This window comes from Populus trichocarpa, chromosome 9 (genome assembly GCF_000002775.5).
Source record: "Populus trichocarpa isolate Nisqually-1 chromosome 9, P.trichocarpa_v4.1, whole genome shotgun sequence".
In the NCBI taxonomy this organism is placed as follows: domain Eukaryota; kingdom Viridiplantae; phylum Streptophyta; class Magnoliopsida; order Malpighiales; family Salicaceae; genus Populus; species Populus trichocarpa.
In genome coordinates this window covers 11,199,463-11,223,756 of record NC_037293.2, presented here as the reverse complement: position 1 = coordinate 11,223,756, position 24,294 = coordinate 11,199,463, and the positions used below count along the sequence as shown (strand labels likewise).

At 36.3% G+C, this 24,294-nt stretch overlaps 3 protein-coding genes and 2 non-coding genes across 5 annotated transcripts; 2 read left to right on the top strand and 3 right to left on the bottom strand.

The window, feature by feature from the left end:
* The first annotated feature begins 2,442 nt into the window (after positions 1-2,442).
* Positions 2,443-5,940, top strand: LOC7472097 (rop guanine nucleotide exchange factor 1). The gene is made up of 5 exons (XM_002312895.4): positions 2,443-3,044; positions 3,259-3,375; positions 3,461-3,999; positions 4,298-4,651; positions 5,263-5,940. Exons 1-5 carry the CDS (start codon positions 2,753-2,755, stop codon positions 5,692-5,694), a joined length of 1,734 nt encoding a protein of 577 aa, XP_002312931.2. The 5' UTR covers positions 2,443-2,752; the 3' UTR covers positions 5,695-5,940.
* Positions 5,941-6,036: 96 nt separating this feature from the next.
* LOC7474974 (F-box protein SKIP23) lies at positions 6,037-8,998 on the bottom strand. The gene is made up of 2 exons (XM_002313654.3): positions 7,709-8,998; positions 6,037-6,601 (listed from the first exon to the last, which is right to left on the bottom strand). The coding sequence occupies exons 1-2, from the start codon at positions 8,894-8,896 to the stop codon at positions 6,557-6,559; spliced, it is 1,233 nt and encodes a 410-aa protein (XP_002313690.1). The 5' UTR covers positions 8,897-8,998; the 3' UTR covers positions 6,037-6,556.
* A 542-nt stretch (positions 8,999-9,540) lies between these two features.
* LOC112328712 (U1 spliceosomal RNA) lies at positions 9,541-9,700 on the bottom strand. The gene has a single exon (XR_002983901.2). It is a non-coding gene; the product is annotated as a U1 spliceosomal RNA (small nuclear RNA).
* Positions 9,701-10,644: 944 nt separating this feature from the next.
* On the bottom strand, positions 10,645-10,804 carry LOC112328703 (U1 spliceosomal RNA). Its single transcript, XR_002983892.2, has one exon. It is a non-coding gene; the product is annotated as a U1 spliceosomal RNA (small nuclear RNA).
* A 4,099-nt stretch (positions 10,805-14,903) lies between these two features.
* Positions 14,904-23,085, top strand: LOC7472098 (transcriptional elongation regulator MINIYO). The gene is made up of 10 exons (XM_024608608.2): positions 14,904-15,207; positions 15,601-16,558; positions 17,261-17,388; positions 17,530-17,717; positions 17,835-17,940; positions 18,022-18,282; positions 18,661-18,849; positions 18,981-21,245; positions 21,926-22,135; positions 22,512-23,085. The coding sequence occupies exons 1-10, from the start codon at positions 14,974-14,976 to the stop codon at positions 22,713-22,715; spliced, it is 4,743 nt and encodes a 1,580-aa protein (XP_024464376.2). The 5' UTR covers positions 14,904-14,973; the 3' UTR covers positions 22,716-23,085.
* Positions 23,086-24,294: the final 1,209 nt, after the last annotated feature.

Genomic DNA, 24,294 nt, shown 5'->3' with positions numbered 1-24,294 from the left:
AACTCGCACTCGATCAGAGATCACATATCGTCCTCGAACATAGAAAAGGGAGTGCGTACCATGGGATTGATTTTGTAAGTGACTACACGTAATCAAATCCACAGCGAATACTTCTCCTCCACACATTGTCAGGCTTTTAGCCGCTTGGAGATTCTATCGGATACTCTCAGTCACTTGGTGAGATCAAGACCGTCGATTTAATAGATTTCATATGATCAAGACCGGTCAATACTATGTGAGATCTTCAAGTCGTTTTGCACAGCGTTCTAAGAATCCAATTTCCCGGCATTAACCTTTCATAGCGAACTACATCCAAACCCTTCAGTCCCAATTCATGTATTTTCCACCGCTCGTGATCAATGGAAATATATAAAACTAAAACATAACTACTTAAATTTCCCAATCAGTAATATCTTTAACCATTAAAAATAATAAATTCAGAATATTTTTTAATATTTTCGTTTGTCTTTTGTTAAATGTTATTGTGTGAATTTTGATTAAAAAAACTTCTTTTTAATATATATATATATATAAAAAAAAACACAAGAAAACACGAACTACATGCTAATAAAAAGGACGCCATGATGCCATATGATCATTTAATGAGCATAAAGCTGGAATCACGAGGAGGGTATTCTCACAAAATATCTGCATAAACATAGACAAATGTTGGATTAGAAGATCCCCATTGCATCCATCCAGGTATTTTAGCCTCAAAAGTCGTCATGGTTGAGGGACCTGATCAAGACATGTTCAATAATTGGAGGGTCCAGCTCTAATTTGCCCCTTTCAAAATCAATTAAGCATTTCTTTTGAACAAATTAAGCATTAATTACACCTCTTTTGTGCACTGAAAAAGATGAAATTAAAATAATAAGCAATAAGTAGCCTAATCGAACGCTTTGGAATACGAGTCCAGGGCTCATTAACTGAGTACGCTTGCTTTGTATCTTTGTCCCGCCAAAAAAAAGACCGCCGTTACACTCGTTTGCACGTTATCGGCTATTCCCTCCATTACCAGCCAAATCTTTGGGTTCTCGTTTCTCCTCTGTCACTAACACAAAACCTCACGCCTCAACAACACTCGGTTGATCCTTGATAATAGCTACTTAATCATTAAGATGAGCATGCAAATAATTTGAGTTTTTTTATTGGTTTTTTTTTTTTTTGCATTGTAAAGTGTCTATGTAACTTATAAATTATATAATGTAAATTATAATTTATAAAAACATAAAAATAAAATAAAAAAATAACTAAACTATACAATGGTGAAAATAATTTCTCATAAAATAAAAGAATAAATTTTTAATGACACGATTACAAGCCGCAAGTGCTAATCAATACCAACCAAGCAGTTACATCATCGTGGAGATCCATGAATATTAATATCAAAATGCTTGTAATGGTAACACATGTTATGCCCGTAAAATTCCAATTTCCAGCTTATTTAGTAGTGCTTATAGTTATTTTTTAAAATATTTTTTATTTAGAAATATATTAAAATAATATTTTTTTATTTTTAAAAAATTATTTTTGATATTAGCGCATTAAAATCATCTGAAAATACTAAAAAAATATTAATTTAAATTTAAAAAATAATAAATATTTTCAAAAATATTTTTAAAACATAAACATGAACAGATCCTTAGCAAACACTGGGTTACTGCTTGCGTTTTATTGACAATAAAAACCAATTATTTTTTTAAAAAAATATAAAAATAAAAAGAAGAGAAGGCCGGCTTTAATAATTTGTTTTTTTATTTACTAATAAAGTTTTAACTAATTTTAGATTTTAGTTAGTTAACACGCGGTATACCCCGATAGCATCAAAAGTTTCTTCAGCATCGGGAAAATAAATGTGCAGCAGTTCCCGACGTGTTTTGACATCAAGAAAAAATATTCATTAGGAATTTAAAAACTTTTTTCATATATTTAACTAAACAAATCAATAACTATATTAAATTTTAAAATACCATGAAATAAAAAAAAGTGGGTGGACAGTGGACTAAATAAGACTTACCATGAAATTTCTTCTCTCTTTTTTCCACACTTTGACTCTATTTTGTTGGTTTTTTTTCCTTTCTCAAACAAATTATAACAAATTAGTTAATAATCTGATCCTAAAAGTTTGTAGTTGAAAAGAAAAATCTGTAATGCAGTAGTTTTTTAATATCTCAAAAAATGCTTAAATTACTCCTTAATTCACGCTTACATAATTTGCAATGTTTTTTATATTTATAGTAAACATTTGTTTTTCCACACCAACAAGTTGATCATAATTTATCAAATATCATTCAAATTATTCATTTTCAGGTCGATCTCCGACCGTGCTTGATAACATGAAAAAAAAAACCAATGGGATTTAATAATTAATTTAAAAGTAAAACATGGTGGTCCCCACATGAAAGAAGGCGTGTCTGGTGCTAAACCCTCCTGTTACGGAAAGACGAAAAAACTAAGCTGTAGCAGTAGCAAGCGAACGTCCGTCTCCGTCTCCTTTCCTCTCTCGCCTCATCAACAGCAAAGAGCAAACTACTCTTCACTACACAATCCTTCAGCCACTGATTATATAAATAAAAAAAAAAGTATTCTGAAAAAGCTCCAAACACGAACACCATTCTTTCCAGAGAGAGAAACACACTTACTACACTCACATTTCCAGCCAACCAGCTACATTGACCGTACAGTGAGGAGAAGCAGTTAAGATCTTGATTTATGACCGTCTAATCTTGTTTAATTTTTTTTCATCAAGATGGGGAGTGTGTCTTCTGATGATGACGGTGGTGGTAGTGAGAGGTGCGGGAGCTATAGTTTGAGTGCCGACGTCAGCGAGTCGGAGAGCTGTACTAGTTCGAGTAATTTCTCGTGTCGGCGAGGGCTTGGTCGCGATGGTGGTTGTGCTTCGAGTTCGATGACGTCATCTCCGCGTCCGGTGGCTGGAGGTTTCTGTTTTCCGGCGCCGGTTATGGTTCCTGTTATTGGTGGTAAAGATGTGGTGGTCTGGGGCTCAAAGAATGAGAAACGAAGGGAGACTGATTTGTCTGGTAAATATATATATATTTTTTTCATTTTAGTGGATTTTAATTTTTATGATTTTCTAGTTACTATTTTTTTTTAATCATTTTTTCAAAGAAGCAAAAAAATTGATTCTGAGATTTATTTATTTTCTGAAAAGACTGATTTATTTGCTTTAAATTTCTTTACATTATTCAAATTTATTTTCACTAATTTTGGATTTTTTCATTAACATTTTCATAGAGGTTGAGATGATGAAAGAAAGATTTGCCAAGCTTCTACTAGGAGAGGACATGTCTGGTGGTGGTAAAGGAGTCTGTACTGCACTTGCCATCTCAAATGCCATCACAAATCTCTCTGGTCTGTATTTTCATTGGCTGTATTAGTGTTGTTAATGTGTGCGCACCCATATGGATTTGAGTTCAATCTTGGGTTGTAATTGCAGCGACTGTTTTTGGCGAGTTGTGGAGGTTAGAGCCATTGTTGCCGCAAAAGAAGTCGATGTGGAAAAGGGAAATGGAATGGCTGTTATGTGTGAGTGATTCGATTGTTGAGCTTGTACCTTCGATGCAGCAATTTCCTGGTGGGGGAACTTATGAGGTTATGGCAACTAGACCACGCTCGGATTTATATGTGAATCTGCCCGCGCTCAAGAAGCTTGATGCTATGTTGATTAGTATGCTTGACGGGTTTTGTGAAACGGAGTTTTGGTATGTTGATCGGGGGATAGTTGTGGCTGATGGTGGTGATTGTGATGCCTATCCGTCGGGTATTTCTGGCGGGAGGCCTTCTATTAGGCAGGAAGAGAAATGGTGGTTGCCATGTCCAAAAGTGCCACCAAATGGGTTGTCAGATGATGCAAGGAAGAGGTTGCAGCAGTGCAGAGATTGCACCAATCAGATATTGAAAGCAGCAATGGCTATTAATAGTAGCGTGCTAGTTGAGATGGAAATACCCACTGCTTACATGGAGACCTTGCCCAAGGTAAAGTTTTGTGTCTCTTGAAATAACAAGTCCTTAGGACTAGTATAATTACCCCCTGCAGCATGTGTCTTGTTCTGCTTCATTCTTTGTCTGCACCATTTTTTACTTGGCAAATTGATTGATTACATTTGGCGGAGGTTCTGTTGTCATATTTGCCTCCTAGCTATAACTTTTATCTTTTAAAACTGAAAGAGTTAATAAATCATGCACCTTGAACTTTTTCTTATTTTAATTTTGCTATTGTGCTTTTGGATGCTAAACTCACAATATGCTGTATTTTCTTCTGTGATGCTATCAGAATGGAAAACCTTGCCTCGGTGATATCATCTACCGCTACATAACCGCTGAGCAGTTCTCACCAGATCGCCTCCTCGATTGCCTTGACCTTTCAACAGAACATCATACTCTGGAAATAGCAAACAGGATCGAGGCAGCGGTGCATGTATGGAAGCAGAAAGATCATAAAAAACATACCCATAACATGAGAATTAAGCACTCGTCATGGGGCGGCAAGGTCAAGGGCTTTGTTACAGATTCGCATAAGAACCAGATTTTGGCCCAACGAGCAGAAACTCTCCTACAGAGCTTAAGGCTTCGTTTCCCTGGCCTCCCACAAACAACTTTGGATATGAACAAGATTCAATATAACAAGGTAGTTGCTTCAATTCTTCGTCGGAATCTAGAATTCTAACCTAATACTCCTAATCAGCATCATAAAATAATTTTGCATGTGGTGAATCCCTTTCAGATGAATCCAAAAGTGCTGCAATAACGAATAAATAGTTCAAGAGACAATTATGTTGTTGCATTCATCACTCAAATACACTGTTTAAACCATCCAGACAGGGGCGGGGCTACATGTAAGAGAACGGGGGCAATCGCCCCCCTTAATCTTACCAAAGAATTCGTAATAGTCCCTGATAGTTTAAGGATTTTGAATTTACCCCCTTTTTCTAGACATTTTCTCCCCATAGTTTTTGAAGTTTTCCCATTAGTCCATAACATATCTACTAAAGAATAATTTACTTAGAATAATTGTACATGAGATTATCATTTTTTATAATACAACCTTGATGTAATAATTTTGTTTAAATCCAATATTACATAATAAAATAATGTTATTTGTGTAATAATACCTATTGAAATAGTATTTTTATTTTTGCCCCTCTTAATTATGAATCCTAGCTCCACCCCTGCATCCAGCTACAGTTCTGCCCATGCTAGACATGATTTGCGGATTATGAAAGGTTTATTTTCTTGCAGGATGTCGGGCAGTCAATTCTCGAAAGCTACTCAAGAGTAATGGAGAGCTTGGCCTTCAACATTATGGCAAGGATAGATGATGTTATTTACGTAGATGATGCAATAAAGCAATGTGCTGCAGCAGAATCGATGTCCCTCTTCAACAGAGGAGGATTAGGAGGTCTTCCCATCCAGAAGAGAATGTCTCCTAGCCCCTTCTCAATCCAACAAAGCCCTTTTGCCTCTCCATTTGCAACGCCTACGTATTGTGCTTCGACTCCAGTGTCCGGAAGTCCAGAAAGGGTGCCATCCTCCCTAAAGAGGGGCAAACCTAAGGAAGCACCTGATCGTAAGTTGGAAAAACCACTGTCATCTGACTTTGAGACGGTTTGGACATACACAGGCAACCTTAGTTCAAGAAGAGTTTCTGGAGATGCTCCTGAACGAGATTGACTTTGAAGCTCTCACCATCCTGAGTGAGATTAATTGTTATTCTATAAATGCAATCAAGAAAACACACTAATGTGATCTGGATGGATATATAATGGCTGAGGAGCATGTAGAATTCATATCTCTAGCCTTGTATATTGTTTAGCAATAGATAGATTATGCTCTAAATTTTTGATGTAGTCCCTTTTCAATTAAGCTGCAAGTGAGGGAAAGATTACTTCTATCTATGTCAGGAGAAAATTATGCTCTTTTTTCTTGAGTCAGCCAATTGGCACACTGGAAAGAGATTACCTACATTTTCAGCGTTGACTAATTGGATATGGGCATGTACAAAATCCAACTCAGTAGAGTTAACTTGCTGAAGATTAATTATAATAATAATAACAAAAATAAAAAAAAAGGTTAGTCAACAGCACTTGTTTACAGAAAACAAAAACGATTAGTTCTGAATCCAGAGTCATTTGGATCTTTCTACTCAAGGCAATAAATGGAAACTACAGGAGCGCTCACGCAAACAACCAGCTTCGCACCCTCCACGATCTGATTGCAATGAGTTTTTACTCAAATTAATCAGGCAACCTTTTGGTGATGAGATTTCATCCACTTGCTAGACTGAACAAAAGCTATTGCCTAGCTCTCAACCACCATGAGATAGAAGGCTCAAATCTCTTAAACATTTTGGTATTCACAAAGAAAGTGAAAGCCATAACTGAGTAAACTTCTCAAATATCACTGGAAACTTCAGCTCATCGCTTCACTTCTAAACCTCCTCGAGTCATCAGGTAAGTACATTAATGGACAGGTATACGAGCACCAAGCTCTGCTGATATTTTATCAGAGCGGCCATGAAAAGGACAACTATTATTCACTTCTCTATCAACAGCTCTTCCAGTTGGTTTTGATTCTGCACCTGTTGTATTGACCATATCAGCAAAGAACATGTCATTATACAGAAAAAGAAAAAAAGAAGTGGAAGAATGTTTATAAATAAAAAATGAACGTGATATCAGATACAAGGGCAGATGTACTAATGCATGATGATTGTACTAAAGCTAAATAATAGCATCCATCCCACTTAAATTTGACGGTCACATTGCAAGGCATATGTTCGTACAGTCCAGCAGGAAAGATTTGCCACTTGAAATTACAATCAACAATTAATTAACTGATTCGATTAAGAAAACAGTGAGATATGAATGTCCTGTTACCAACTATCAAAGCAACTGAAATTCTGTTTTTTGGCAACAATGTTCAAGCATTCACAAAGAAGCCAAAAAACTGGAAGGACACAGGGTTAGGAGGAAGGAAGGATTGCCATGTAAAGTAGAACCTTGAAGTAAAACATTTCTTAGAACCTTGAAGTAAAACATTTCCAACAGAATCCAAAATCAGTTCATAGTGTTGCCTTGAGATTATGTAATTTGACAACTCTCTTTGGAAATGCTCAATTACAGAAGTTGATAGGTGACCCATGCTCTCTCACTCAAAAAGGGCATATTATTGACAGTCTTGGCTTGTCGCCACTCACATTTAAGGTTGAAAAAGAAAACCAGAAGGATCTGTCCTGAGCCTCTGACACAATGGAGGGATGTAAGTTGATGATGCAAATGCATAGGAATGCAGGTCGGGGCATAGTTTCCATTATTCCTCACAAATATATTAAGTGGTCTAGCCAGAATCTAGCCTTCTAGAGATAGATCGTCTCAGAAAAGGCATCACTAAATGCCTCACCTAGAATGGGTTCCCCTCCCACCCAATGGATCTATACCTATTTTCAGCACAACATTGCCAGTTTGCTTATCATGGATCAAATATGACCTGTGATTCCAAGGGCCATTTGGATACACAACTATCAAGACATGAAGCTGAAAAACACATCCAAACTGCAAGCCGAACAAGTTGAGAAATCTACAGAGTAAATAGCAAAATCCAGGCAGGATAAACTAGCACACAAAAATAAAATTGAAACTTCATGAAAACAATTACACCGTGGGAACAAAAAAAAGTGAACACTTACTTCCAATGAAGTTGAAGCAATCCAATCAGGAGGTGGCCAGAACATCTTGGAGTAATCAGGAAAATTCCTTAAAGGTCCTATACAACCACTCTCCAATTCGAACACACCTATATCACGACCAATCATTGATCCATCATCTCCTTCCTCTCTCGAATAAAAGAAATTATCCTCAAAAAATATACAATTGCCCTTGCAACCAGAAAGCTCAGAAGCCGATGCAGAAAACGTGGAATCATCACCTAAAAACAACACTCGATCTTCCAAATTCTTCACCTCGATCCAACTCTTCCCTTCTTCATTCAACTTAAAAACCTTAAACCGAACCGTCCTCTCACTCATATACTGAACAAGATCCTGCACAACATCGTTGCCAATACTCAACCCTTCATCAGTATCAATACTCAAATACATATCAACCAGCAACAAATCCCCCTTCGACTCAACCAAGTACTTCTTGTCCCCACCAAAAACGGGATCCCCAACCAAACCCAAATCTGTATCCAACGCAACAACCACAGTCCTGCCGGTATTATCCACGGCATAAAACCTCCCTTTATAAACAATAACGTCATCGAAAGGCGATGGCATTTCATTAATAATAGTCCATCTCTTATCACCACTCTTAAACATAGCCAACTTCCCAGAAACATGAATTGTTAACAAAACAAACTCGGTTTCGCAATTTAACCAAATCATTACAACTTTCTCCATATATAAATTACCAGCATCAGTAAAACTCGACGAATTCGGCTTGTAACTAACATGATGCAGAACATATTCATGACCCAATTCACGAATTCTCAAATTCATTAAATCTAAAACACGAGGAAGACTATGATGCAAAGAAGTTGACCTGCACCGTGATAAAGGATCAAACAAGTGTTTTTTACCAGGCACATCTTCTTCGATTTTGACAAGCCAGCCTTGTAGGTCTGTCTGGTTATGGGAATTCGGCAACCCAATGAGGAATATACTTCGCTTGAACAGAGAAAACCCAAAAGAGGTGTGAGAGATACCGTCATTTGGGAGGATCTTGAAGGTGTTTGATGATAAACGGGGTGATTTCGGAGGGATTGATGATCGCCATGAATTGCAGACGGAACGGAAACGGAGGAGGTCTGTGGAGGTGTCTAGGCATTTGGAGATGAGTTCTATGAGATCTTTTGGAAGGTGGGTCCACTCTGCCATGGTGGGTTTTTCTCGAGAAAGTGAGGGAAAATTGGAAAGAAAGCACCGTGGATGGGGTGAGAATTTATAGTTGTATGGATTTTCCCCTGAAGCTTGTTAAGATTGAAGATGGGCTGCGTTTTGCTTATACAAGCCCATTACAATTTTGCCGATGGCATCTATGATATAATTAAATTGTGATTTGAATAAATTTTTTTCTTAATAATTTTTTTCTATACTTTTTAATTTCTTACATGGGAATTTTAGAAGCTACAAGCAAAAGAAAAAAAAAACCAGAAGCAATTTTCATGAAAAAGTAATATAGTGTTTTTTTTGGCATTTAATCTCAATCTATTCTTATGATATTTTGTCTAGAAATTTGTCATTCAAAATTAAAAGAATTTAATATGTTGCAGCATATAATCTGTTAACACATTTATAAACCAAATTGTCCCCCTTCTTTTTTAAAGAAAAATACTATTAATAATTTTGTAAAAAACAAGAACGAAATTCTATTAATTTAAAACGGTTAAATAAAGTAGTTATTAACAGAAAAATACTAGTTCTTTCACAAAAATGAGGATACATAGTTGAAAGCCTCGTAAACAGGACTATTAACCAAGTAAAGAGTTAGAGAATAATAAATGTTTTAAACACATGTTGGACAGGGGCCGCGGCTAGCGCAGGCCCCCTCTATCACAAATTTTGACGTACACTCTCCCACTTGGGGAGATGTTAGACAGGTGCACCCGCGTAGTGCAATGCTAGCCACAAGCCTAGGCATGAGCCTTTTTGATCGCCCAAAGACCCCGTCCAGGTAAGTATGTTGTCGAGTAGCCCGTCCATTCTATTTTATACGCTTTTTGTTCTATCTTTATTACTTTCTTTCCGATATGGGATAACTGTATCCTGTTCTTTATATACGTGTAAGGTGCCAAAGATAAATAAATTAATAGTATGTAATTTTTTTTGGTTTTTGTAGGAAATGAAGAGGAAAGCAAGCCCTTAAGTGGGGGGGGTGTTCGACACCATTTATATTTTTGTTTTTATATGTTTTTTTAAAATATTTTTGGATTGAAAAAATATTAAATTAATATTTTATAGTATTTTTTATAGTTTTATATATTGATATAAAAAAAACTATTTTGATAAAATTTTAAATCAAAAATTATTTTGAAAAGTACTCTATACCATAATCTAAAACACTCTAAATTTCTAAAACAACATATTTTTAGATCTCGAGATATTTGGTTGAATCAACTTAATGATTTGTTGATTTAGAATTTGCTTGAGGCTATATTGGTGAAAAAAACTTGATTCTTTTACTAAAAGTATATTGTTTTATTTTTAAAAAACCGTCATTATGTTGAATAGCTTTTCTTGCTATAACGTTGAACTCTCTAAAATAAGTTGTAATTAATAGTATGTAATTATTTGACGACATTTAAAAGTTTAAATGAATACAATTTGAATTTTTATGCCGCAGGAGAATATGGTTGACATGTAAAGTTCAGTTTTTTGTACGAGCAAGATGTGGTTTCTTTGTGCTCCGATATATTAAATTTTGGGTGGTATGAATAAAAATCAACTGCAATTAAAGGTATGAGAATTCGTCAGTGATAATCACATAAGAAATTGATCTCAAAGTACAAGTTTAATTATTACGGTAAATTATAGCTTGATCTTTTAACCTGACATTCTCAGCCTCTTTTAACGCGTTCTAGAAAGTTCGAAAGTACACAAAAAACGAATTTTCAACATATATTGGACAGGGGCCGCGGCTAGCGCAGGCCCCCTCTATCACAAATTTTGACGTACACTCTCCCACTTGGGGAGATGTTAGACAGGTGCACCCGCGTAGTGCAATGCGAGCCACAAGCCTAGGCCTGAGCCTTTTTGATCGCCCAAAGACCCCGTCCAGGTAAGTATGTTGTTAAGTTGCCCGTCCATTCTATTTTATCCGCCTTGCGTCCTGTCTTTATTGCTCTATTTCCGATGTGGGATACCAACAACAAACTGTATATTACTCTTTATATATGTGTTAGGTGCCACAGATAAATAATTTTGGTTTTCAAAGGAATTGAAGAGGTAAGCAGGCAGAACATATGTTTTTAATTTTTTATATTTTTTATTTTAAAAAATATTTTTTTAGTATTTGTTTTGATAGTTTTGTTATGTTAATTAAAAAAACTTATTTTAATATATTTTTAAATAAAAAATTATCTTGAAAAATATTTTGTACCACAATCCAACCAAAACTTTCTGTATTCTAAAAAACTCGGCTGAATCAACCTAATGATCAGTCGATTTAGAATTTGCTTGAGGCTAGATCGGTGCAAACATATGTATAGCTACAGTTTCCTTGGCACTTGCTAAGTTGCTGCAGAAGTGGGAGAAGGGATTGAAGAATACCATGCTCCGTGAAAGCATCTTTAATTCGGTTAAAAAAGAAGTGGGAAGCATTTTAATAGATTGTAGCCTGGGACTTTTAGTTACTCACACCAAGATCGGAGGGTGGTTTAGGCTTGAAAGTTTTTTTTGAAGGAATGGAACTCAGTCTGTGTTGACAATGGTTCTTTAAGGGTTGCTGGAGGGTAGAGTTGCTGGAGGGTAGAGTTGCCGGGGAGCTCAGAATTCCAAATGACCGTAGTTGGAATGGGAAGAAAGTTCTAAAACTGGGGTCTGATTTAGGATTACATGTGTGGAGCACAGGTAGGGGAGAGGAAAAAAACATTTGTTTACGGTGGAATCATTGGCACTCTTTGGGACCCTTGGCTAAAGAGACCTGGAAGGAGGATTACCGATGAATCTGGCTTGATCGATGCTACAAAAGTTCAGGTCTTTGCACAGTTGAGATGGCCAAGCCAAGATCAGATGACATGATGAGCATTCAAATCGCTATTTGCAGTAGTAATAAGGATTCGGTAATATGGAATCCATCCAACCAGCCATCCTTGCTATCTTATGCATCAGAATCATTAGTTACATGGTAGCATTCAAATCTCACTGTGCATTGTCAGATACCTTGAGCCTTTGAAGGATGCCAGTTCAAGCCATCACTTTAGAGACATCACGCCACGTTATAACAACGAAAGCCACCACCACATCCAGAACTGAAAACTGACTCCATGTATCTTACACAGTTGGCTCTTTATAAAACTTATGCTCATCTCAAAAGATTTCATGCTTAGAGTTTGGAGAACCAGAAGAAAAAACACTTCGGCACTTTGCTAGTACAGGATAATAGTTTCTTGAGGACCCAGAGAGTTGATATCCCACATCGGGAAGAGAACACTGAAGGCGGGACCAGAGTCATGTAAATTATAATGGGTGGGCCCCAGTATTTTCTCAGACTGCGTTTCGGGCAATCAAGGCCCAGGCCTAGTCTGGTAGCCCGCATTGCACTCGGTGGCTGCGCCCAAAGTGGGAGAGTGTCTGTCAAAATTTGTGGTTTTTAATGACTTTTTGACGTAAAAAAAAATATAAAAATATCATTTTGTTTGAAAAGCATTTTTAAAATGTGTGAACTGAAATATTAAGATTGTGTTTGGTATTGTGGTAGCTGTTGTGGTTGTGCTTTTAAAAAAGTTGTTTTATAAAAAATGTTTTTAGTTGAGGTTAGTTTGGAAAAATATATGTTTGGTTAAAACTGTGATTGAAATTGAGGTTGAACAAAAAGTAGTTTAATGTGTTTGGTTAAAAAATGTTTTTCAAACTGAGGTTATAAAATAATTAAAAAAACATATATTAATATTGATAGTTTTTCATTGAAATATTATCGATTTAACTACTGTTATTACATCATGAAATAAATAATACTTTATATAAAATATTTTTTATTGTTCCATTGAACTATCTATAATTTTATCACATACAAAATTCATTCGACAATAACTATATTTTTTATTATTTTATAAGCATGAAATTTAATAAAAATTATTATTATTAAAAAACATGATATATTTAAACATCACGCTTTTAAAATACAACAATTTTAAATATTATATTTTAAAAACATTTTTTAAAACATAATAACTTAAAATATCTGTTTTGAAAGTGCGAAATCAATTATAATGGAAGATATTTTTTTTATCCCATTAGTGAGAGCTAGCCGAAACTTGCAAAAAAAAAAAAAAAAAAACTCAGCATAAAGATTTGATATTATTTTTCTTCCCTGCATCTATTATTTTTAGATGGGTTTTATCAATAGCTTAGGGGGCTGTGACCAAGAGGAGCAACTAGCGAAAAGGAGGAGGTCGGCGTGCAGGAGCTGCTGAAGGAGATTCTGTCACGGCTTGGACAGATCGGGTTTGGTTGAAGGTGGAGTTGGTTCTGCTATTACATACGTAGTAGCTGTTGTTGCTGACCACGGTGAAGAGGGGAGGAGTTGTTGGCTGTCGGCCGGAGGATGAAAGCTTTTTGTGTTGTTGGTGGTGAGGAGTTGCTTGCCATGAGTTGAAGGGAAGGGCTTGGTGTTAGCAGTGGAGAGTGAAACGTAAAAATACAGAACGCTGGATGAGAAGCATGAAAAAATTGCTTCGCCAAAACTTGAGGTTGAACCTCATTTTTAATGGGTCCCATGAACCAAATTGCAGCTTCATTTTTTAACCAAACACCATATTATCTGCGTCTGAACAAAAACGCAGCAGCTACCGCAAAGACAAACGGCCTCTAAACACATCATCAGTCCAGTGCTTATATATACATGTGTTCTCTTTTGAGTTGAATGATAAAGAAGCTTGAACAAATCAACTTAGGCAGTGCTTCTTCCTTTTCTTTTCTTTTTGGCTGTTGGTACGTGTTTTTAAAAAGATTTAAAAAGATTTAGTTTTAAATTATTTTTAAAAAATTTTATATCTATTATAATCTCAAATTTAGTTTTAAGCAAGCCAGGTCTAATAAAGCCCTTCGTGTATATTATTGTGTTTTTTATAATACCCAATCACATATAAATTTCATTTCAAACATGAGATTTTATTAATTTTTTTTACAATTATATTGTTTCAAACCGTGACATATCAATAAATGGGATTGAATCTAAGAAAAAAAATTTAAATGATTAAATTAAGAAGAGTTCACAGTGATATTTTCAAGATTTGACAGAGCCCGTAAACAATCATATGTGATAGTAATATAGTATAGTTGCGGTTGCTTTTCAAATAACTTTTCGTGCCAAAATGCATGTCAATGATTTTTTTTATTTTTTAAAAATTATTTTTGACATCAGCACATCAAAATGATTTTAAAACATTAAAAATATATTAATTTGAAGTAAATAAAAAAATAAAATTTTTTTAATTTTTTTCAAAAACACTTTTAAAACGCATAAACAAACAGGCCAATATGTCCTGTTAAATTGAAGTGCAATCGAAAAACAAGATCTGATCCAAGTGCAATAACATAATTTTGTCAAGATTTTCAAGGCCATATTAATAGATTGCTTTGAATCCGTAGAATACGTTTGGGAACGCGGTGCAAACCGCATTCCCAAAAAATTCAAAATTTGTTTTTCGCTAAAATTTTATATATCTTATATGTTTTAGATCGTTTTGATATGCTGATATCAAAAATAATTTTTAAAAATAAGAAAATATCATTGACATGCATTTCAGCATGAAAAGTTTTTTAAAAAACAACCGCAACCACACTGCCAAATACTCTCATAGACATGAAGCAATGTTCTAAGTTATCCTCCGTGTCTCTTTTGTTTATGTAAAGACTACTTTTCTTGAGATAGTGTAGAAGATAAAGTTTAGGCTTTTCCTTAGTGTTTTTTTTTCTAGGAAGAGATGCATATGATCATAAAGGGTACTTTAGGAAGTATAAATAGAAGCTGGGCTATTTTGTAAACAAAGTTTAGCATTTGTACTTGTTTGTAATATATATAATCCCATTGTATAATCAGTTAATCACAAACCTATGTACAAACTCAAGCCCAGTCCTCCTCTGAACCCAAGCCCAAAACCACTCCTTCTCTCCTGGCCTCTCTCTATAAAAACCTTCACCGCAAGCCAAAAGCTTCGGCTCTCTCTATTCCTGTCTGTGCCCTCCTAATCAAACCGAACAAGAAACAGAGAAAGGTCGAAAGCATTTTAAACATGGACGTCAACAAGCAGAACATTAGTAGAAGGAAAAACCAGACAAATCCCTCAACTTCAACTCAAAAGATTTTTGGAGCCAACAAACTAGAAATTGGTGAAAATGATGCTTCACGTTTAATTGGTAGCATTATTGAAAAGGGTATTTCGGAAACCCCACAAAACAAGCCTACTCCTCCTCCTCAGCTCACCGTTTTGCCTTTCCCTGTTGCTCGCCACCGCTCCCATGGTCCTGTAAGCCCCTTTACACAGTCTTTTGCGTTTTAGACTATCAGTTTTCTCAGCTTCAAATTTGAAGCCAATATATTAGACATATTGAGTCTTGTTTCTTGTTAGTGAAAGAAAAGGTCTTGAGCTTTCGAGAAAGTTTTGAACTTTGGTTTTTGTTTCAGAGCTGGAGAAGAGAAGTAGTTGATTTTATCAGGGCTAGGATATGGTTTAGTTGAGTTTCTATTGCTTTAGAGCTATTAAAATAATGGGACGTGGTGGATAGTTAAAAAAGTTTTGAATTTCACACAATTTGACCAATCTTGGTGGTTCTTTTGTTTTGTTTTGGGTTTTGATGAAATTATTCATGGTTGCGTGGTGGATGTTTATGAATTTATATGTTGATTTGATTAATTGCAGCATTGGGGTCCGATAAGTAGCAGAAAGGATGCTAATGATGATAATGAGGATGATGGTGAAGAAGATGATGATGATTCTATTTACTCTAATCCAATATCGGCTTTTGCGCATCCAGTAAAGAGGAAGCAGAAAAAGGGTTTGGATCTTAGCCGGTGGAGAGAGTTGGTCCCGAGTGATAATTCATTGGAGATTGACGAGGTAGAAAAAAATAGGGCTGGATTAAAGAAGACAGGAAAATATAGGAAGGATGGAGAAGCAGTAGATCACGTGGAGAATAGAAAGTTGTTAAATGACCCCTTTCGAGCTAGCGAGGTTCCAATGGAAGTGGATATAGAAACGGATTTAAGTTCTTCTATGCCTCCAGCTAAAGTGAAAGAGTCTGTCACTTCTGTAGCTGATATGGAGATAAATAACCGTGCATTGTCAGAGATGCTAAAGAAGCGAGAGCAGCTCAATCAAACTGTAGTTTCTAGCTCTGGTTTCAATAGTCATGGGAATGAACAAGGGTCTAAGCTTCTCGAGAGTGAGATTGATGCAGAAAATCGTTCCCGGTTGCAGAGCATGTCAGCTGAAGAGATTGCAGAAGCACAGGTTGAGATAATGGAGAAGATGAACCCTGAGTTGTTGAACTTGCTGAAAAAACGTGGCCAAGAAAAATTGAAGAAGAAAAATGTCTCGAGTTCAGACGAGGCTGTCAGTAGTCAAGTGGATAGTATCCCAATTGAGAATCGCTTGATCAAACACTCAGAGATTTCTCCTCATGCAGGGAGTGAGAGGCCAGAGATGATGACAACGAATATATCAAAAGACACAAAGAGTGGGCTAGATAACAATGTGCTGCATGATTTAAGCACAACCAGTGGCTGTTTGTGGAATACTTGGAGTGAGAGGGTTGAGGCAGTTAGAGGATTAAGGTTTTCTTTGGAAGGGACTGTTATTGCAGATGAACCCGATACTGGTATGACTAAAGTCTTATTCTTATCCCTTTTGTTGTTAGATTATTTGTTCTTTATCCATATCACCCATTCATTTTAAAAAAAAAACGATGACAGAAATTCTGATTCTCTAATTTACTCCACAACCTATTGTCATTCGGTTTGTTTGGGTGATATCTTTTTAGTCATATATCATCCTCAGTTTTGTTATCTTTGGTGGATTTATTGAGCATTGAGTAATTAGCAATTACACCTCATCATGCTATTTGATTTACTTAATTGATTGCTGATGGTTCCTCCCATAATCACGAAGGCCAAAACCTATACCTGTAGGTTTTGGTATCTTAGGCAAGAAGCTAATCAAGTAGCCAAGTTTAAAATCTTCAGTAGACAATAAGAAGTTCCAATGTCTAACATAATAATAACCCGAGAAAGTTTTGTAGCTCGGTGATCACCTTTGCCCATTGTTAATGAGCACTTTTAGATATAAAGGTTATTCAAACTTCCTCACCTTTGGTCATAAACCAGTAATAATTTTAGTATTCACAGTTCTTCTTTCCAATTTCATGTTAAACCTCTTTGAAAGCATGTTGTTGAACCTGGTTCTGTTATCTGGAATAATAGTAGATTTTTTTTGCGATAAACTTACATTTTAGATGCAGTCTTTATTTACAGGGGTAACAGATGCCGTGTCATGAAATTGGGCATTCTTTTTTGTTTTGTAGGTAATATATCCAGTGACAATGGGCTTAGCGCTGATAATGTAGCTGAACGTGACTTCTTGCGGACTGAGGGAGACCCTGGTGCAGCAGGATACACAATCAAAGAAGCAGTTCAACTTACTAGAAGTGTGGTCAGTTAACATCATTCATAGCTCACCAATTAGTTTTAAGTGAATTAATTTCAAATTTTGGCTTTCTTGAATAAATGGAAAGCAACACCTTATGATTTTTGTTATATGATTCTTGTGCAAAGCTAATTTTGGTAGTTTCAGATTCCGGGACAACGGGCTCTTGCATTGCATCTTCTTGCATCTGTGCTTGATAATGCGATACATAGTATCCAACAAAATAAAGTTGGATCTACTGTGAGCAATGCTAATCAAGTTGACAAGTCAGATGATTGGGAGGCTATTTGGGCCTTTGCACTTGGCCCTGAACCTGAGCTTGTTTTAGCATTGAGGTTGGTCACTCCAGAATTCTTTTACTGTTTATTGTCACTGCCCTTTGACAATGATGATTGAATCACTTGCTTCATACAATGACACAATAGTAAACTTAATGTTGTTTTGATTTGTAGGATGTGTCTTGATGATAATCACCATTCTGTAGTTTTAGCCTGTGCAAAAGTTATTCAGTCTGTACTCAGTTGTGATTTGAATGAGACTTTCTTTGAGATTTCAGAGGTAAAGTTCTGGACATTTTCTTCGTAGCTGAGCATATCTCTGGCATCAGTTGACTTTGAGTTTGATATATTGTGCTTGCAGAAAATTGCAACTTGTGAGAAGGATATCTTCACTGCTCCTGTTTTTCGAAGCAAACCAGACATTGATGCTGGTTTTCTTCATGGTGGTTTCTGGAAGTATAATGCTAAACCTTCTAATATTATGGCTTTCTCTGAGGATATCGTTGATGATGAGATTGAAGGCAAACACACAATTCAGGATGATATTGCTGTTGCTAGCCAGGATTTTGCTGCAGGTTTGGTTAGGATGGGAATCCTTCATAAGATGCGCTATCTTCTGGAAGTAAGTGTAGTTATATTGACAAGAAAAAAACATTTTGTGATTAAAGTCAATGTGGGTGAACTGACTATCACTTCTACAATGTTTTACTTAAGGATGAATTCTGTTGGAGGTCTGTAAAATGGAGATGGATGTGAATTTAGTGTTTTTTTTTTTTTTTTTTTTTGGCGCTTGTCACAGAATTGTTCTTAGTGCTTCTTTCAGAATAACGGATGTTTGAAATTACTAACACTCAAATCGGAAGGCATATTTTAGAACCATACGTAATATAGTTTACTCTCTTTTGTTGAATTATTGTGTCCTACATTATTGATTTAAATGATCGTTCCCTCGTGCATACTTATTGTATTTTGATCTGCAGTTTTCTATGTCCGATTTCAGGCTGACCCTTCTGCTCCTTTGGAAGAATGCATAATTTCTATACTTCTCGGTATAGCAAGGCATTCCTTAACATGTGCAAATGCAATTATGAAGTGTCAAAGGCTTGTCAATATGGTTGTCCACAGGTTTACTATGGGAGATAATATAGAAGTTCGCCCTTCTAAAATAAAATCTGTTAGGCTTTTGAAGGTAAGAAGTTTCTGCACGTTTCTGAACAGTTATAAATTGGCGCCTGGTCCTATTTATTCTATTGCATGGTTAATGTCTCTAATGCTTCATTCAAGACGGCCATTTTAATGTTCTATTTTGATGTCAAACAGGCGTTGGCTCAATCTGACAAGAACAATTGCATTGAGTTAATAAAGAATGGGTTTGTCCAGGCTATGACATGGCATCTGTATCGGTATACTTCCTCCCTTGATTACTGGCTAAAATCTGGGAAGGAGATCTGTAAACTATCATCAGCTTTGATGGTTGAAGAACTACGTCTTTGGAAGGCCTGCATCCATTATGGGTTCTGTATATCATGCTTTTCAGATATCTTCCCTGCATTGTGCTTGTGGTTGAATCCACCAACATTCACGAAACTTCAAGAGAACAATGTTCTCGGTGAATTTGCTTCAGTCTCTAAGGAGGCATATCTTGTTTTGGAGGCATTGTCTAGAAATCTTCCAAATTTCTATATGCAGAAGCATGCAAGCAATCAGATGTCAGATTGTGCTGGTGATGAACAAGAAAGTTGGTCTTGGAGCTTCGTGACTCCAATGATTGATTTAGCTCTAAAGTGGATAGCATCCATAAGTGATCCATACATTTCTAAAATCTTTGAGTGGGAGAAAGGAAATAGGAGTGAATTTGTTTTTCAAGATTCATCTATTAGTTCCTTGTTGTGGGTCTATTCAGCTGTCTTGCATATGCTCTCCACATTGCTTGAGAGATTGATCCCAGAGGATGCCTTGAGACTCCAAGGAAGTGGTCAGCATGTGCCATGGTTGCCAGAATTTGTTCCTAAGATTGGACTTGGAGTTGTTAAAAATGGGTTTTTGAGCTTCATTGATGAACTGTGCCATTTGAGACAGCACAGTAACTCTGAAACATCATTAGCTTCTGTTTGTTGCCTCCATGGGCTAATCCGTGTTTCTGTATCCATTGATAATTTGATTCAATTAGCTAAGAGTGGGGTCCATAGTCCACCTTCCCAAGAATACAGATTCTCAGGAGAATCAAAGATACTCGAGGATGGGATACTAAAGAGTTCTTTGGTTGAATTGAAATGTGTGCTTAATCTTTTTATTAAGTTTGTAACATCAGAATGGCACTCTGTGCAGTCAATTGAGACATTTGGTAGAGGAGGACCAACTCCAGGGGCAGGAATTGGTTGGGGTGCCTCTGTTGGAGGATTTTGGTCCATGACTGTTTTGTTGGCTCAAACAGATGCGAGAATGCTAACCAGCATGCTAGAAATCTTCCAGAACTTGTCTACCACAGAAGTTCCAACTGATGAAGAAATGGTGTTCGCAATGAACATGATCTCTTCTCTTTTAGGAGTTTTCCTAACCATTGGACCAAGGGATAAGCCTGTTATGAAGAAGGCGCTGGATATTTTGCTTGATGTCCCTGTTCTTAAGTATCTTGACTTCTATACACGGAGATTTCTACAATTGAATGAGAGAGTGAAACTTTTTGGATGGGAATATAAAGAAGAGGACTATGTGTCCTTTAGCAACACATTGGCTTCTCACTTTAAGAATAGATGGTTGTCTGTGAAGAGGAAATTGAAAGCCACACCAGAGGACAATTCCAAGGGAAAATCATCCCTGGAAACCATACATGAGGATCTGGACATATCAGACATGACATGGCAAGATAATCACTTAACTTCTTTGACAGCAGAGTGGGCTCACCAGAGACTGCCGCTTCCCTTGCATTGGTTTCTCAGTCCAATCGCAACCATCTCCAATAACAAACAGGGTTGTCTTCAAAGTTCTTCTGATACACGGAATCCTACTGAGCACACCCATGATACACTTGAAGTTGCTAAAGGCGGGCTTTTCTTTCTGCTAGGCCTGGAAACCATGTCCTCTTTCCTGCCTACTGATGCTCCCTCTCCTGTTCGCTTCACACCTTTAATTTGGAAGTTGCATTCTCTATCTGTCATGCTACTTAGTGGAATGGGTGTGCTTGAGGATGACAAGAGTAGGGATGTTTACGAAGCCTTGCAAAACCTCTATGGTCAGCTTCTTGATGAATCAAGATCTGTTAGAAGTGCTGAACACTTTTTGGAGGATAATGTAAATGTAGTTCCAGAAACTGGGAAGAAATCTGCCTTGGAGTTTTTGAGGTTTCAATCAGAGATTCACGAGAGTTATTCTACATTTCTTGAAACTCTTGTAGAGCAGTTTGCTTCTATATCCTATGGTGATATAATTTTTGGACGGCAAGTGGCTGTATATTTGCATCGTTGCACTGAAACTCCTGTGAGACTTGCTGCCTGGAATGGATTGGCCAATGCTCATGTTCTTGAAATTCTGCCACCTTTGGAGAAATGCTTTGCTGAGGCAGAAGGCTACCTTGAACCTGTTGAGGTACAGCTGCTAACCTTCAACTTCTATATTGGCCATGAACTTATTTTAGTTGAATTTAGTTCTATCTGCAGTCTAGTTCGAGCTTGCATGATTTCCATTCTTTGTTGCTTGGACTTGGGATCCATATACGACATGGGTTTGTGTCTGACACATGTATGTATGCCCGAGTCAACTATTTTTAAGAACTTTCCTTCATTTCCAGATAATTGGACTGTCCGAATGTCCATAGCCGTGTCCAGTGCTGGACGCAGGTGCTAAGATAAAATGAAGGGTCAGAGTAACATGGGTTTGATTTAATAAGAGAATGAAGCTCTTGTCTTTGGCTGCAACTGGTGGAAATTTCAGGAAAAAAAGGGGAAAGAACATAAATTTTTGTGTGTTAGGTTATCTTGAGGTTTATAGGAGATATTAAGTGCGTTTTCTCTGTTATAATTTGTCTAGGCAGAAATGATGAGATATGAACTAAATGCATGGTTGTGTATTGGTTTCGAGAACAAGCACAAGATCTTGCTTTACTTTTTATCTCAGGAATAGTGGTCTTTAGTTTGTCATGGTCTCAAATTTTCACAATTTCAAATAATTTTTGGTCAAGATTTTGCAAGAATTTTAGTATCCAGTAGATTCTGAGTTTAATCAAAATATGCAGACACTTTTTATTTATGAAATTTGGTCCTTTGCAGGACAATGAAGGCATTCTGGAAGCTTATGTCAAAGCATGGGTTTCTGGTGCTCTTGACAGAGCTGCAACTCGAGGATCAATGGCATTTACCCTGGTTCTACACCACCTTTCATCCTTCATTTTCCTGTTTCATGCCAATGACAAGATAACGCTGCGAAATAAGCTTGCAAAATCTCTTTTGCGAGACTACTCCAAGAAGCAGAGACACGAGGTATTAAACTTTTCTGGAGGGCGAATTACCTATTGGTTTGGTTCTGATTGAATAAGTAGTTTTCTTGACATTTGCATATCTAAGCCTTAAACATTGGTGAGACATCATTCAAAGAATTCAATATCAAAATCGAAGTGTTTATTTGCTGATATTATCTAGGTGTTCATAATCTTCTAGCAGCCAATTGTTACTCGTTTATTTGACTTGGTAGCAATCTGGAATGACAATCCATTGTTGCCCTTTCTGTATTTGGACAAAACTAGATTTGTTTTGCGGTCAAAATAAATAAAAAACTTGTAAATGGTGAAGATGTTTTCGGTTTAGGAGCAAGCATCAATATGTTATCTGTATAATAACTATCCAGTTCATGTTGCAGGGAATTATGCTGGAATTGGTTTGTTATTACAAGCTATCATCTCGCTTGCCTGAGAAGCAGGAAGGTTTGCCACTGCAGGCCAGTGATATTGAGAAAAGGTTTGAAGTCCTCGTGGAAGCCTGTGACAGAGATTCATCTCTTTTGATTGAGGTGGAGAAATTAAAATCTGCTTTTGTGAAGAAACAGTTTGTTGATAGACTCTGATGTGTACACCATATGCAAGAAGATATATATATATATATATATATATATATATATATAGAGAGAGAGAGAGAGAGAGAGAGAGAGAGTAAAAAGGAAAGGAAAGGAGCATGAGTAATCTACTATGTGAAGTTCTCAATCATGGATTCATGACAAATTTTTGATCGACTCATCAGTAACTTGAACGGACTGAGCTGTTGATTACTTTATCTGATTATTTTGCCAAGGCACTGTTGGGCAGAGGTTGTTTTGGCCCTTCTACTGTGGGAGGGAATTCCTGCAATGGCTCCCTTCAGTTCAGGGTGAAGCCCTTCAATTTCCCATGTCAAACCTTTTGATTTCCAGCATTGCCTAGAAATCCTCCACTTCTTCTTCTTCTTCTTGTCCGAAAAGTGATTATCTTGCAGTTAATTGCATCTCCATCCATCACCATGGCTGTTGCCAGCTGTGTTGAGGTAGTGTTTGAATTATAAAGTTGGTTGTTTTTTAAAGTGTTTTATTTAAAAATATATTAAAATATTTTTTTATTTTTAATATTAATATATTCTGAAAGCAAAAATAATCACACTTTTTTATCTCCCCACAGGACATTACATGTGCCCTGAGGTCAGCCAAAAATGGAAACATAATATGTAGTGTCCCCATATGTCGACCTGACATGTTACCAAAAATATATTAAAACTGGAAAACAAGATTGGTTGGTGTCCAGTTGATAGCAGCAACTGAGTAACCTCATGCAGGGAAAAAAAAACAAAGAACGAGTAAGTAGAGCAAGCAAACCACATGTTTTGAAATGCAAATGGCTTCCTCGAGGAATTCTTATACTCTGCGCTCTATAATTATATATTAAAGTATAAACTTTGAACCAATGATTAACCAATAATATATTGAATGAAAATTTTGTAGTGCTCTTTGTGGTGGTAGTTGAGTAGTGTCTGATTGTGCGGAAAACATGTTCAACTATTTGGGATTATATTTTAATTTCCAATGATATATATATATTATTTTTACAGTTTAAGATCTGTTTTGGATTTTGATAGATTTTTAAAATATTTTTTATTTTTAATATTAATACAAACACGTTTTTTCTCTCCCCACTGGACATTTACATGTGCCCTGAGGTCAGCCAAAAACGGAAAGATAAATGCAGTGTCCCCACATGATGTGTTTTTTTTTTAGTTTAACATGGGTGTCCGGGCCAGCTTGCGCGTACCTCGACTAATCCCACGGGTCCTGAAGTTAACCATCATGTAAACCTCTCCGGTGGTCATCTATTTTTTTTTTTTGTTACAGTCACATGATGTGTTACCAAAAATATATTAAAACTGGAAAGCAAGATTGGTTGGTGTCCAGTTGTTAGCAGCAACTGAGTATATCTCATGAACCACATGTTTTTACGTCTAATGCAAATAGCTTGCTCGAGGAATTCTTACACTCTTGTACCGAGGGTGTCAAAGATATTTTATTTTATTTTATTTTATATAAAAAATATAATATAAATTTAGATTGTAAAATTATAAGTAATTTTGTTAATTAATTATATATTGATAATTCCAATTAAAAAATTAAATTACATTAAAAT